The sequence below is a fragment of the Eumetopias jubatus genome, unplaced genomic scaffold, assembly GCF_037043125.1.
Source record: "Eumetopias jubatus isolate StellerSeaLion01/CBP00866 unplaced genomic scaffold, mEumJub1_p1.0 scaffold_2, whole genome shotgun sequence".
NCBI lineage: Eukaryota > Metazoa > Chordata > Mammalia > Carnivora > Otariidae > Eumetopias > Eumetopias jubatus.
The window spans coordinates 163,327,024-163,341,707 of NW_028274808.1; the positions used below are offsets into that span (position 1 = coordinate 163,327,024).

At 38.4% G+C, this 14,684-nt stretch overlaps 1 protein-coding gene across 2 annotated transcripts in view; it reads right to left on the reverse strand.

The window, feature by feature from the left end:
• Nucleotides 1-14,684, reverse strand: part of ATP10D (ATPase phospholipid transporting 10D (putative)) — a 101,081-nt gene that overhangs the window by 64,966 nt on the left and 21,431 nt on the right. For both annotated transcript variants that reach the window (XM_028092543.2, XM_028092541.2), the window contains exons 2-3: nt 8,365-8,691; nt 5,672-5,866 (exon numbers count right to left, since the gene is read on the reverse strand). In XM_028092543.2, the coding sequence (XP_027948344.2) occupies nt 5,672-5,866; nt 8,365-8,654 (485 nt within the window). In that variant the 5' untranslated portion in view covers nt 8,655-8,691. The remainder of the gene's footprint in view (nt 1-5,671; nt 5,867-8,364; nt 8,692-14,684) is intronic.

Sequence of the window (14,684 nt, forward strand, 5' to 3'; positions counted from 1 at the left end):
AGTTGTATATTAGAAAGCGAATTTGAAGAACCATCACTTTCGAAAACATCACACAAAAGGTTGGTTACCTTAGAAGGCCACTGATGTTTAGTCTTATTTTAAGCAGCATGAAATTCTATGAATTGACGAGATTCATGAATTTATGATAGTCCTAAAATGTTAACATTAGCCAGTATTTTGAAACTCCTAAATTCAACACAGTGATTTTTAAAGATCAGAAAATAATGTAGAGTCCTGGAGGGAAGGCACTGTATCTATTTTTTTTAAATCTATTTTTCCTTTAAATCTCAATCTCTCAGGGCCTACAACACAGTAAGGCACTCAAATTTGTTAAGTGATTAATAGTTTTGTTTTCAACACACTTCTATTATCCTTGAAACAAAACTTAAAACCTTATAAACAGCTGTTATTTGAAAGGCAATATTGAGAAAGTTAGGTTTTCCATAATAGCTCATTCCAACTTAATTGAGGTATAATAAAGTTTAAATGTTTAATTTCTATATTAGTGTGTTATTTCCCAAGATACTTGCCCAAAGACAAACACCATGTGAAAGACCACATATTACAAATAAGAATCAAATTATCTGCATAGAAATGTTAATACGCTTCTTCCAAAAGCTTGCACAATTTAATGGCTTCATACTTTCACCTTAATTTTGTTGAGGAATAATTTGTTTTCTAAAGTGATGTCTTTGCATTTCATAAAAATTTAAGTTAGCCTGTTTAAATCGACAAGGCATGGTCTTACAACCTACCTTTATTTCTTTATATCCTTATAATTTGTTCCAAGAACAATATGGGGGGTGAAAGGTATTATTTCTTCTGCAATACCAAACAAAAGCAAATTACATAAAATAACAGATAAAAGGACCAAGTTACCAGATTCTATTATGAAATACAATCATAAAGTGGTACCTTGGGATAGACCTTAAACAATTGAATAGAATATTGCATCTTCTCTTTAAGTTTATATGCAAATCATCTAAAATAGATCTGGACTACGTCCAAAAGGACACCTGAGAAAAAAATTATACCAGGTCTCCCACTACGCAATTTTAATATTTACAAAATCATGCCATGTCCTAAAGAGTTCTCAAATGTTGATTAAATAACTTGATAATGTGGCAAACTCCAGCTAATAGTTATTACTAACCTACAAAAATCATCATAGTGGCTAACCTTTACTTAGCACTTAGAAAGGGCTAGGTTCTATTGATTACTGTTTTATTACTATTAAATTCATAACGAAGAGAACTGGGGTTTAGCTAGCTTATGCAATTTGCCCAAAGCTAAATATAGCTATTAAGTGAGAAAATCAGGATTAGAACTTATTTAGAACTTAAAAAAGCAAACAAACACACATTATCAACTTTAAACCTAGCACTAGAAGTCAACAATCATTTATAGACAAAAACCTATATTTAAAAATACATATAAGAAGCATTCTTCCCATTTGCTAAATTTGGTATTGCTGAGTAATTTTTAAATTGTTCAAAATCTGGACTTTGTTCATCATATAATCATTCTAAAATACTATTTCCTACAACTATTTTTTGAGGGTAAGACTGTATCAATAACACCTCTCTATCCCTGGCACATGATAAAGACATAAATGTTATCAAATGATTCATAGCAGTATTTTAGTAGAATACTCATGACTTTAAAATGAAAACCATGAGCTTTTCCTATTATTTTTAGTTTTCTATAATACATGAGTTTTTCTGGTTAGCTTTAGATCAGATATAAGAAAAAAAAATAGACCAAATTTTTCCTTATCTAAGTACAAGTCATATCATCCTACAAAGGAGGAAAAAAAAGCTAGTTTTGTTTCTGGATCTTTAAAACGGATGTTGAGAAAGTCACTGAAGAATTCTAATAATGAACAGAATTCAGAATCCTTCAGGTTTCAGCTTAAGTATCACTTTATGTGAGCAGCTTGCCCTAACTATCTCCTCTGTGCTCAAATAAACTGGAAGACAATTCTACTATCAGGATAAGCCTTTGAGTTATTTTTCTCCCTAAAGTAAACAAAACAAAAATTACATCATCTATTGAACTCTTGGTCAGTCAAAAGAGCCTTAAATTTGTTCAAAATATATCTTTTATTAGAAAACTAGCCTTTTGAACCTAAATGTCTTTTGTTCAGACTTGGTAACTAGAATAGAATCAAATCTCTAGTCTGACCAATTTAGAATTACAATCTTGGGAACTTAGAGTTTAAACAAGAACACTAAAGTCAATCCAAGAAATGTATTAAATACTCTGAGATGTCAGAAGAAACAGTGGCAGCATCTGTCGAAGGGAACCTGTCAAGTCAGCTCAGAGGCTGAAGGAAGTGCTTGCCTACTTCTGGGCTCAAAGCTCAGTCTTCTAGCTCTTCACATTTTCTCCCTTGGGGATTTAAGTCAAACTCCTCACTTCAAAATCACCTCTAAACAGACTGATGACTTCAAAATTGCTTACCATAGCCTTTCCATCTGACTAGAACTCCTGTAGCATGTTCCTATTTGCCCATGGGGCATTTTCACTGCATGCCTGTCTTGCTATCATTTCCAGTTCATCCTACCTGAGGTGAATTTAATGCTCCCTGTTTCTATTGGTGGTACTTTTATCCTCCAAAGCTCAAAAATCGCAAAAGTTCACCAAATTTAATTGGGTTCTTCTTCACAGTATCTCTTCTATGAACCCCTTCCTGTACGTTGCATCTACTGCTAGTAATGCCCTGGACTGATGGGCAGAGGCAGAGTTACCCTCTTTGTAGAACCTGTTCCCAGGACTCGAGTGGACCAATATTCCTCAAGCACAGCTTTCACCACATTCCTTCTCTGCTCAAAAGATGGAAATGAGCAAAGGGTGGGGGGGGTGGGGGAAAGAGAGACAGACACACACACAAACCAAGAAACAGACTCTTAACTCTAGAGAACATGATGGTTACCAGAGGGGAGGGTGGGGGATGGGTGAAATCGGTGTTAGGAATCAAGAAGTGCACTTGTGATGAGCACTGGGTGATGTATGGAAGTGTTCAATCACTACACTGTACAACTGAAATTAATATTACACTAACTGGAATTTAAATAAAAACTTAAAAAAAAAAGATGGATTCTGTAGAGGCTGCTTTTAGGTAACAGGCTTGAGCGATGGAAACTTGACCCAGGCAAAAGGGCCCACAGCGACCCCCCTGGCTGAATACAGCCAGGCCCATCAGGTGACCCACCTCAAAATATCCATAAGCCTTAACTGAGCAATGGGTTACTTTCAACCAGGTACGATTACCAAAAAGGGGAGACATTCCCTATGTCGTCAGATCTCCTCACCTTCCCCCTTTAAAAACAGCCTCCACCCGCTGCCTCGTGGCAGTCTCCTCTGCCGTCCTGCCCGCGGCTCCCTTGTGGTGTGTTCAATAAGCTGCTATCGCCTTTGTTCTGCCTCAGGTGAATTCTTTCACCGCCCCCACACCATGCGCGCTTCCAAATGATCATCGCCCCACGTTTGGGGGTCCCTGTCCAATCAGAGAGACACTGCAGATTCTCTACCCCTGAAGGAAAATATCTCTGATGGTTAATTTCAAGTGTCAGCTTCATGAGGGATGCCCAGACGCTGGTTAAACATTACTTCCGGGTGTGTCTGTGAAAGTGTTTCTGGGAGAAATTAGCCTTCAAGTTGAACTGAGTAAGGCAGACGGTCCTCCCCAGTGTGGGTGGGTATCATCCAATCCCTTGAGAAGAAAAAGGCAGAGTAAAGTTGAATTTACTCTCTGCCTTCCTGAGGCTTGAGCTGGGACACTGATCTCCTCACCTCAGCATCTCTGGTTCTCAGGCCTTCAGACTTGGACAGGAATCTACACCATCAGCTCTGTGGCTCTCGGGCCCTCAAACCACACTGCTGGCCTTCCCGAGACTCCAGCTTGCGGGTACTGGGGCTTCATAGCTTCCTTTATCATGTGAGCCAATTCCTGATAATAAATCTCATTCCTATTGGTTCTATTTTTCTGGACAACCCTGATTAATACACCATTCAAGGAGTAGCCTGGTGTTGGAAGTCCCTCCACAGAAGGCCTCAAACTCCCTCTCTTTTCATTTCTCATTACTGCTCCTAGAGCTGGTTTCCCCCTCAGGCCAAGTCAATATACTCAGTATCCCCAGAATACTCCCCAAGCCTTCCTAACCTCAATATGGGGGGAGAGGTGACATCATAAACTTGTTTGTAAAGCAGTTAACATATCAGATTCAGAATTTCACACATCTGTTCTAATGATGACTTTTTAAAAAATAGATACATTTCTCATGAAAGGGAACACCGGACAATATTCCAAACTTTGTAATTCATTTTCATAAAAGTATGAAAAGTGAAAATTTCATTTTCATAAAGACACAGGAAGTGTTTGCGGTACAATATTAGGCTAAACAATTAGAATAAAAATATATGGAGTAATCTTTATTTTGTAAAACATACACACAATGCACACAGGACTTGAAGATACGGCAGTGTTATAATTTGTTGTCTCTGGATACTAGGATCACATGTATAATTTGTAAATGTAGATTTACAATATACAGCACAGTTCCAAACTCACATTTACAGACTATTCTTAGCTACACAGTCTTTCTGTTTAATAAATACTGAAGATACAGGTCTCCGTGACAGCAAATATGCTTTGGAAAAGACCTCCTATTATGAATGCTTTCTGTTGCTGCAAAGGGGAGAGTTTTATAAGCCTCTAGTTTTGTGTACAAAAAAAGAACATTCTTCCCCATTTTTCAGTATCCCTTTCCTCCACTGGTAGCTCTTATCTTTTTCTTCATATCTCATCTTGTTTTTCATATCCATTCATATTTTTCATATCCCATCCTCTTAATCCCAAATTATAACATCCAGGATTAAAAACTATCTGCTAGCTTTCCTTCTTATGAAGTTTAATTCTTTCCATTCCACTTATACATAAGTTATAGAAGCTTTTGCTTTATCAACTCTTGGATTGACAACGGCTTATATAGATCTTTCTTGACTTATGAAAGGGTTAAATCCCAATAATCTTCTTGCAAGTGGAAAATATTGTAGGTGGAAATGCATGTAATACACCTAACCTACGGAACATCATAGCTTAGCCTACCCTACCTTAAACGTGCTCAGAATGCTTACATAAGCCTACACTTGGGTAAAATCATCTAACACAAAACCTATTTTTATAATAAAGTGTTGAAAATCTCATGTAAGTTACTGACTACTGTACTGAAAGTGAAAAAAACAGACTGGTTCTATGGGTACAAAATGATTCATTGTTTACCCTCGTGATGACCGGGCTGACTCAGAATGAGGCTCCCTGCTGCTGCCCAGCATCATGAGAATATCTTACCATACGCTAGCCCAGGAAAAGGTCAAAATTCAAATTCTGAAGTAAGGTTTCCACTGAATGATTACTGCCTTTGAAACACTGTAAAGTCAAAGAATCCTAAATCAGACCATCGTAAATCAGGACCATCTATACATTTTGGTTCTGGTAGGACACCTGAATTAAATTCACTACAGGTCCTTAATAAATATTAGTTGAAAACATCCACCACCACCATCACCAAAAAGGGTCCTGATCACATCTAACGGGGAAGAAAGTAACATTCTGCATGTTTCTAAATGACACATGTATATTCCCTAGCCCAGTTCCTGTTACACTTACCTACTGTAAACTTTAGTTACTAAATTGTTGATCTGTTTGTCAATTTTGTATTTGCGGTAATCTTCCAAACCATCTTTTATTGCAATAATTGTCAGGACCACCACGAGAGGTAGCATCGTAATTTCCTTTTGGAAGGCTTCTACCAAAGGCACCCAGTTCAAGACAGCTAGAAACAGGAAATATAAATTGGCGGCCCTGCAATCCAAACACACACAAGGAAGGGTTAACAAATCACATAAAAGCCTAAAGCAAAAGGAACAAAAATATCTTAGGGCATTTTCCTACATTTCCCTTAGTTGATTTTCAATGTGACAGAATAGTGAACTAGCCATACCTGACATATCTGAACAACCTGTCACTCCTGTAGATATCCAGCTCATGGCTTTACTGTAATAAATGAGGTATTCTTTATTAAATATATGGTATGAGAGTCTTGGGTTGTGAAAACATAAGAAACATCACAGAAAACACTATTTTCTTTTTAAAAGCTCAAAAGAGGGGCGCCTGGGTGGCTCAGTCATTAAGCATTTGCCTTCAGCTCAGGTCATGATCCCAGAGGTACCGGGATCGAGCCCCGCATCGGGGTCCCTGCTCCGCGGGAAGCCTGCTTCTCCCTCTCCCACTCCCCCTGCTTGTGTTCCCTCTCTCATTGTGTCTCTCTCTGTCAAATAAATAAATTAAAAAAAAATCTTTAATAAATAAAAAATAAAAGCTCAAAAAATTTAGAGGAAATTCAGTGTTAACACACTGTAGAAATAAATTTTTCAAAACCCCAACTCTCTAGCCTTCAGAAGTTAATCTGCATGTCCAAACATTAGATTCAAACAAGGCTCAAGATAAATAAAGACGCCTGGGAGGTTTTTTTTCCCCTTGAAACCAACCCTTCTATTTCAGCTTTTATGAGATTCATTTTTTCAGGAACTTCCTCCACTCCTTTATTTTATATATTCAAATACTCCTCCACTGGCCCCTAAGGTAAATTCAAGTAGCCCATTTCCTTAAAAGAAATAGAATCTCAATCCTGCATAGCCCCTCAAGTTTTTATCACATATTTTCCTCATTAACCATTAAACTTCTCAAAATTAATTTACCCCCATTTCTCCTTCCTCATCTCCAACTCCTTGTATTCTGAAAATTCTTTCTTAACCTTTTTTGCTACTTTTTTTTCTTTTTTAAAGATTTTATTTATTTATTTGACAGAGAGAGACACAGCGAGAGAGGGAACACAAGCAGGGGGAGTGGGAGAGGGAGAAGCAGGCCTCCCGCAGAGCAGGGAGCCTGATGTGGGGCTCGATCCCAGGACCCTGGGACCATGACCCGAGCCGAAGGCAGACACTTAATGACTGAGCCACCCAGGCGCCCCTTTTGCTACTTTTTTGGCCTCAATTATTTCCATGTGGACTGTATCCAAACCAACAGCACTGACCCTGAACTCTGTTCAAGTTTCAGATTCTAATTCATAAGAGACAGAATCACCCATAGCATGTAAAGCCATTAATTCAGCAAATTCACATCTATATTTTAAACGTATCCATCACTCAATAAATGTATATGGAACCTACATACAGTGAATAATGAGAATGACTATATGCAAAATGAATAATGAATGTTGAGAATCTGTATATTCACATTCGCATCTCAAACTCAACATTTATAAAAACCAAATCATCTAGCCAAGTTTCTTTTTATTCCTGTCTTTACTTTTTCTGCTAATCCTCCTGGTCATTCTCAGCTCAATATGTTCATACCATCTTTTTACTTAATTCCCTGCATCTAATCCATAATATCTGTAATAATCCTTCTTTTTGTTCCCACATTTTTCTAAGCTCAGGTCTTACCACTCGCCAGGGTATATATAGTATCTCCCTAAATGTTCTCTCTGCCTTTGCTTTGTTTCTAATTGCGCCAGGCAGAGGGCTCTACTTTCCAGACCTCAAGCAATGTATGCTACTGCCTTTCTGCTTTTACTTATCATACTCCTTCCCCCATCTGAAAGGTGCTTTGCTGACACCTCTGCCTTGAAAATCTCACTCGCTCTCCATAATTAAGTTCAAATGCCCTTTCCTCTTCTCTTGCTCCATTATTTCTCTTCTGAGGCTTCTATCCTACTTGTTAGCACTTTATAACACTCGTCACATCCGCTGTGTCTTTTCATTGTATACGCATCTTGTTTCCCTTGCTAAAAGCAAACTCCATTAGGAAACGAGCACCATTTAGATATGTATTTCCTTCAATGCCTAAACTCATAGGAGAGCTTCAATAAATACATATTAAACTGAACTACATGTCGTTGCTTCACCTAGTGAAGAGCTCTATTTCCCCATATCATCAAGTAAGAAAAAGCTCAAATTAAAACGCAGCATGGTCTAATAGAAAGAACACGGAAGCAAGAGTGAAAAGACTCAAGGCTATAGGGTCAGCTCCTAATCACTGGCACGACATTGGGTAAACCAGTGTAACAAACTTCGTTTCCTAATCTATAATATGAAAATAACAATATCTTCTCTGGTCAAGAGAAAGCATTTACCACTTATAAAGTGCTATGTGAACATAAGGGCTCATCATTTCACAACAAACTCTACTAGAATCGTCAAAGTAAATGTCCCAAGTCTTACCTCAGGTAACATATAATGTTATAGAAATGAAAGATCTTATGTTAACTAGAATAACAAAGAACATGCTAAGACTTTTACCTGTGAAATTGTTCAAATAAATTTCTTGGCACAAAATTTAGAAGTGTGTACTTTGTTGTCCGTATTCGGTTATTCATGTAGGTGCCAGAGTACTTTTCATACTCATCCTTGAAGGGCCACAGGTGGGGAACAACAACCCGGTGCTTTCCTGCCAGTTTGGGAGTCCGAGAGGACCTGCCCCCGCAGACAAGCAGAGAGGAATAGCTGTATGGCCTCTCATCCTCGCCTCTGTTTCTACCGCCCATCAGCCATTGCCAGCGATACCTGGCCCATTGTAGACACTCAGTCATGTCCAAAATGCGGTGAGATCCAGGATATGCAGGTGACCTGGCAAAACAAACAAAAACCCACTAAAACACTCCTCATAAGCTTCTGGAAAGTCTTAAAGGATAGTAAGGGTAGTAAAATTAAAATTTTTTCCCACAGCAAATAAATATATGATCCAATGGTTCAATGGGTATAAAGTAAAACTACTCTTTGGAACTAGTAAATGGAAGAAAGTAAAACTAGTCTTTGGAACTCCATTTTAGCCAAATTTTTTATTAAATAAAGCATATACCTTCTGCCTCAAGAGCCAACCATGTGACCATTTAAGCAACAGGAGACAGCACCTAAAGGCGACCCCGTAACCTGAAGCAAATAATCTGGGTTTAATGTGCACAAGTCTCTTAAGTTATCTGATAATTATTTTTCTCATCTTTGAAATGGGAGTGCCACACATATGAGGCAATTTATGTAAGGATTTAATGAGTAACATGTAAATTATCCAGCATAAAGCCTGATGCAGAATAAGCAGTCAATAAAATCCATTCTGTGAAGATTACAAAAATGACCACAAATTCTTTCCATCCCTGTATGTACAACCCTTCACCTGTCAAGTGATGGAACCCAATGAATCTGGGCTTGGCCATGTGCTTTTCTTTGGGTAATGAAACACCAGTAAACATGATGCAAGCAGAGAGTTGCAAGCAAGAAAAGTGCTTGCCCATGGAACTCCCTCTCTCTCCCTCCCTCTTAAAACTCTGTGGCCCCTACCAGGGGTCTGAGTACAGGCCAGTCTACTAGACGATAAGTCCCCATGACCCACTTACCACCATTGCTCCTGTCAAAATATGGGTAAGGCCAACGACTACCAGCGGACCATTAACCCAATGTGTGCCCAGTGACCCAATCTAGAACAGAGATGAGTTGTCCCAACTGAGCTTGATCCAAATTGCCAACCCGCCAAATTGTGAATCAATAAAAATGACATCACCAAGTTCTGGGATGGTTATAAAACAAAATCTAACTCTTATATGGTCTCTCCTTTATTTTCCTTATTTCCAAGTTTTCCTTATTTTCCAAGAAATCTGGCCCTGCCTAGAATGTGAGCTCATGAATTTAAAAGAAAACAAAAGCTAAAAGCATATTCCAAGCATTTTGCAAAGCAGTTTACATGCATTATCTAATTTAATATTTACATCAATTTTACGATACAGGTATTATTTCTATTTTACAAAAGAGGAAACAGGCTTAGAGAATAAAGTAACTTGCTAAAACTTATATGGTTAGTAAGGAGGTAAAGCTGATTCAGACTAACTCGTTCTAACAACAATTTCTGCTTTAACTGTTAATGCACTTCACTGATCTTTGTAATCCAGAGTAGCTGGTGCTTAGTAGATGCTCAATAAAAGTCCAAGCTTGGTAACAAGCATGTCACCAAGTGTGTAGAGGACAAAGTCTGGAAGCCTTGGTTTCTATCCTTGCTTTATCAGTGCCACTGCATTTATTTATCCACTTCTATGGGAATTCACCTCTGGAGATTCTTATTTAGTAAATCAGTGAGTATGTCCTGATAACCTGAACTGTTAACAAAACTCCACAGACTTCATCTGGAGAAAAATGAGGTTATGTGCTAGAACCTAGAGTAGGCTAGGAATACTGAGATGATCTAAGACCTAGATCCCCTTTCTCCAAGCACTCAGGGTCTAGGTGGGGTGACAGCCATGTAAATACATAAATGCAATCCCAGGGATAAAACGTTGTTTGAGGGGACATCTGGATGGCTCAGTCGGTTAAGCGTCTGCCTTTGGCTCAGGTCATGATTCCAGGGTCCTGGGATGGAGTCCCGCATTGGGCTCCTTGCTCAGCAGGGGGCTTGCTTCTCCCTCTGTCTGCAGCTCCCCCTGCTTGTGCTCTCTTTCTCTGACAAATAAATAAAATCTTTAAAAAACAAAAAACACTGTTTGAGACACTGACGTAGTTTGGGCAAATTATTTAAGCTGGCTTCCTTCCTAAAGTTCATTCAAAGTTTACAACATGTCTACTGATTATTTTCTCTAAAATGTTATATTAATCAGAAATTAATCATTTTCCCCTAAGAACATTAAAATTGTATCCAGCTTTCATGGATCTGAAATCATAGATCATTACCTACCTGAAGATCTGGTCCAATTACATTCTAGTAATTCTAGTGGGTCAATATTTTTAATAATCCATTCTTGCTAGCACACTTATTTACTATACATTGGTCCTTAAGCAATCCAACTGATTACAGTTATGCAGCATCACTTTATCACTGTATTTTAGAAAATAAGTTGAATTACAAGTAATAATCTACAAATCCATATCTTTAAAAAGTATATGATCTAAAGCAAAATAATAAAAACAAGTAAGAGCAGAAAGTCCTTTTAATGGGAAGAATACAATAGCCTCCAAGTATGTGTATCTGTGCCTGGATATTGAACCCACAACATATAACCTCTATTACCATTAAGAGAAAATATTCATAAAGTCAGTCTTATCAGTTTTTTTTAAAGATTTTATTTATTCATTTGACAGAGAGAGAGCGAGAGCATGAGCGGTGGGGAGAGGCAGAGGGAGAGGGAGAAGCAGACTCCCCACTGAGCAAGGAGCCCACCGTGGGGCTCGATGCCAGGAGATCATGACCTGAACCAAAGGCAGATGCTTAACCATTTGAGCCACCCAGGTGACCCAGTCTTATCAGTTTTACACTAATAATGGAAATGAGAAAAAAAAAACAAACTTCTATCCTTATCAGGTCTCTGTCCTTTGGAGTTTGCACTCTAAAATATGTGTTCATAAAGGGCTAAATCAGTAAACACTGGCCAAAATAATTCTATCTTTTCAACATAATTTTTTAAAAGCCCACATATGAAAATGAAAAGTCTAGTTTTCACTTCAGTGTATAAAAATAGCTTCTTAACCTATAACTAGTAATGATAGTTTGAGTTATTAAAGTAGTTCATAACATATCCAGAAATCTCCCCCAGAATAAGGATGTAAGAAAGTGCTTTATAACTGAATCAGTAGATAATGTAAAAATACTGAACATAAGAACTAAGTGCTTTTCATGCATTTCACCCCATGCACATCAGGGGACTTATGACAAACCTCATGTTCTTCAGAGGGTTGAAATTTTATAGTATTTCTAGAAACTTTAAGTTTTCATTCGTAATTAAATTCTTAGTAAAACATAGGAGTGTGTATCCCTCTGGTGTCCACAATCTCAACAATAATATAGATTCTCCTTAAATTTTTAAATTTCAAAGTATAATTTCTTGAGAATGCAAACAGAAATAAACAAACAAATACGACACGTGGGAGGCATTAACTTTTGGTAATTTATGGTGTATCTAACAAATAACCCTACCCTAGTGGTGGTTCACAAAAACAAACAGCTTTTCATTCCAAGGGTCTATTCCAGAACCTTCTCTCTCCCCACTCACTCAGTTCCAAAGAGACAAATCTATGACTGGAGAACATTTCATTTGCCAAAGTATCCCCACATCCACCATCCTCTGTGCCTCTTCAATGTCCTGAAACTTCTGTTAGGTGCTCTATTTACTCACATATTGTCTTCCCTCCTCCCCCACTTTCTTATTCCCAAGGAATTTGAGTGAGGATAGAATTGGGGCTGGCTTATTGCCCTCTTCAGCTGACTCTCTATCCTCTCCAAGGCCAGGCAGCTCATGATCTTCTAATGCCTTCCCCTCAGCACTGCCATTCTCTCCTGAAAAGTGATTACTAGACCAAAGGACTGATCTACACAAGACAGAGACGTTGTTAGCATTTTCACGGGATTGAAGAAAAAAGACCAAATGTGGAGGTAATTGGCAAAAATCCTTTCAAATTTCCAGGTTAGAATTTAAACCATTTTATACTGAGCAGGAATGACCAAGGATCTACTTAGTCATTCTAGTTCAAGCATTTTCAAAATGTGTCTGAATGCACCGAATTGGTTTCAAGGTCTACTAATATGTTGCTATACACACTTTGGAAAGACACTGCGTGTGGTTGCACATGCGTTGAAAGCCTACAAGGAAATGAACAGATCCATTTTTAGCTCCTGTTCTGGTAGAAAGGCCGGGGAAAACAGCAGCTGGACTAGAATGTTCAGGGAGGGCAACATTTTTCCCACCAGGAGCAAGGAGCCTTTTAATCTTTCTCCATCTACTCCCAGCAAAGCTAAAAATGTATTAATATGTAGAGAAGGCTCTGGTATTAATAATGCTCACATAAACAGCAAAATTTAAGATATGAAAGGAAAGCAGATCAGAGTCATACCTCATTGAGTATCAGCATGAAGCATATTTTAAAGCTCAGACTTTAGAGAGTATTTAGAGGTCACAAGCCAGTGGCCCTCAAGCAAAATTCTACTCAATGATGTATCTTGTATCATGATGTTGGCAAACACATTGTAGTAATTTTTCTTTGAATATAGGACTGATATTTTAAAATGGAGATGAATTCACAGAAAATTTTGATATTCAGTTTCTCTTAAAAAGAAAAAAAAAACAAAACCACCACAGAATATTGGGCATTTATTTTCACATGGTAACAAATGTGAGAAGCCTTTTTACTATAGCCCCTGACCTAACCCTTCATTTTCCAGTTCACCTATTTTAACTGAGTAAATGAGCACTCTGTTCACCACTTTTTGAGAAATCAAATTCTTCCTGCTCTATAGACTCTGGCTCGAATATCAGTTGTATCACTTATTAGGTATGTGACCTATGTAATTAACCTCTACGCCTCAGCTTGCTAATGAAAAAAATGAGACACATGAAGAGTCATGGGGTACACAGAAGACAAACAATGTTCATTCTATCCCCCACTCTCCTCTTTGGCAATTTCTCAGGTCATACAGAAGTCAAGGTTGGTAACCCTATAAATCGGGCTGAGGTCCAAACTTTCAATATATTGCTTTTCAAATTAAATAAAGTTGTCCAACTCTAAGTAAATGCGCAGTTGAATATATCTGTTGATACATGGAAAGTAATCAGCATTAAGCAGGATACAAATAGAAGACCAATCACAAAAGACAGACATGACATAAAATGACCTTCACACCAGCTGACCTCATCCTCAACCATTCTCTCTGAAATTCACCCCAACTATGTTCATGAACAAACTGTATGCCACTTGTCTGGTTTTTTTCTAAGCTTCCCTCAATAACAGTCCCCTAGGCACCTCCCCCTGGAGATCCTGATTCAGAGGATCTAGAATGGGGCCCATGAATGTGGAATTTAATTAGTACCCAGGTGACTTACCAGGAAGGTTGCAAAGCACAGCTTATACCCTGCATCTCTGCAAATGCTGCTTTCTGGAAGGCTGATCAATCCTATCGCCCACTCACCATACCAGCCCCTATTCATCCTTTGGACTGCTGTAGCTTGGCCATGCGGTGGGGGGGAATTGAGGAGGATCCACACAGGAGATAACAGTAAAGCATTCCCTGCTCCGCTCCCATTATGATCCTGAGCTTGGCTCAGTCACTGCACTTGTTTCAGTATTTAGCAGGTGGCTTTGTTCTTCAAAGTCAAGGAACTTCAAAGTCATCTCATTGCTTTCCAAACTCCACACCAGAGTCTAATGCTTGGCCAAAGTTAGGTTGTCAACAAATGACTAATGATCACTGACTTTTATAGAAAAGAGGCAGTATGGGAAAAGGACACAAAACACTCCATTTCCTCTTTCATGATTCAGCCTGGCTTTCCTTCCATTAGAAGCAGGAGTAATAAGATCTAAGTCTGAGAAAACAAAAGTAGTCAGCTTGTGACTGCATTCCTTCCACCTTAATAGAAGGAATCTGCTTCTCCAAGCCTGAAAGACTCTTACAGAAAACCACTGTTTTCCTTCCTACTGGATTTATAAGACCAGTAAGCAGTACAGTAGTGATTAAGAGCACAGACTCTGAAGCCTGACTCCAACATCAATTCCTGGCACCTCCATTTGCCAGCTAACCTTGATCAAAGGGTTGTTGTGAGGACTAAGCGATTTAATATATGTAAAACCCTTAGAAGAGTGTGTGAACCATA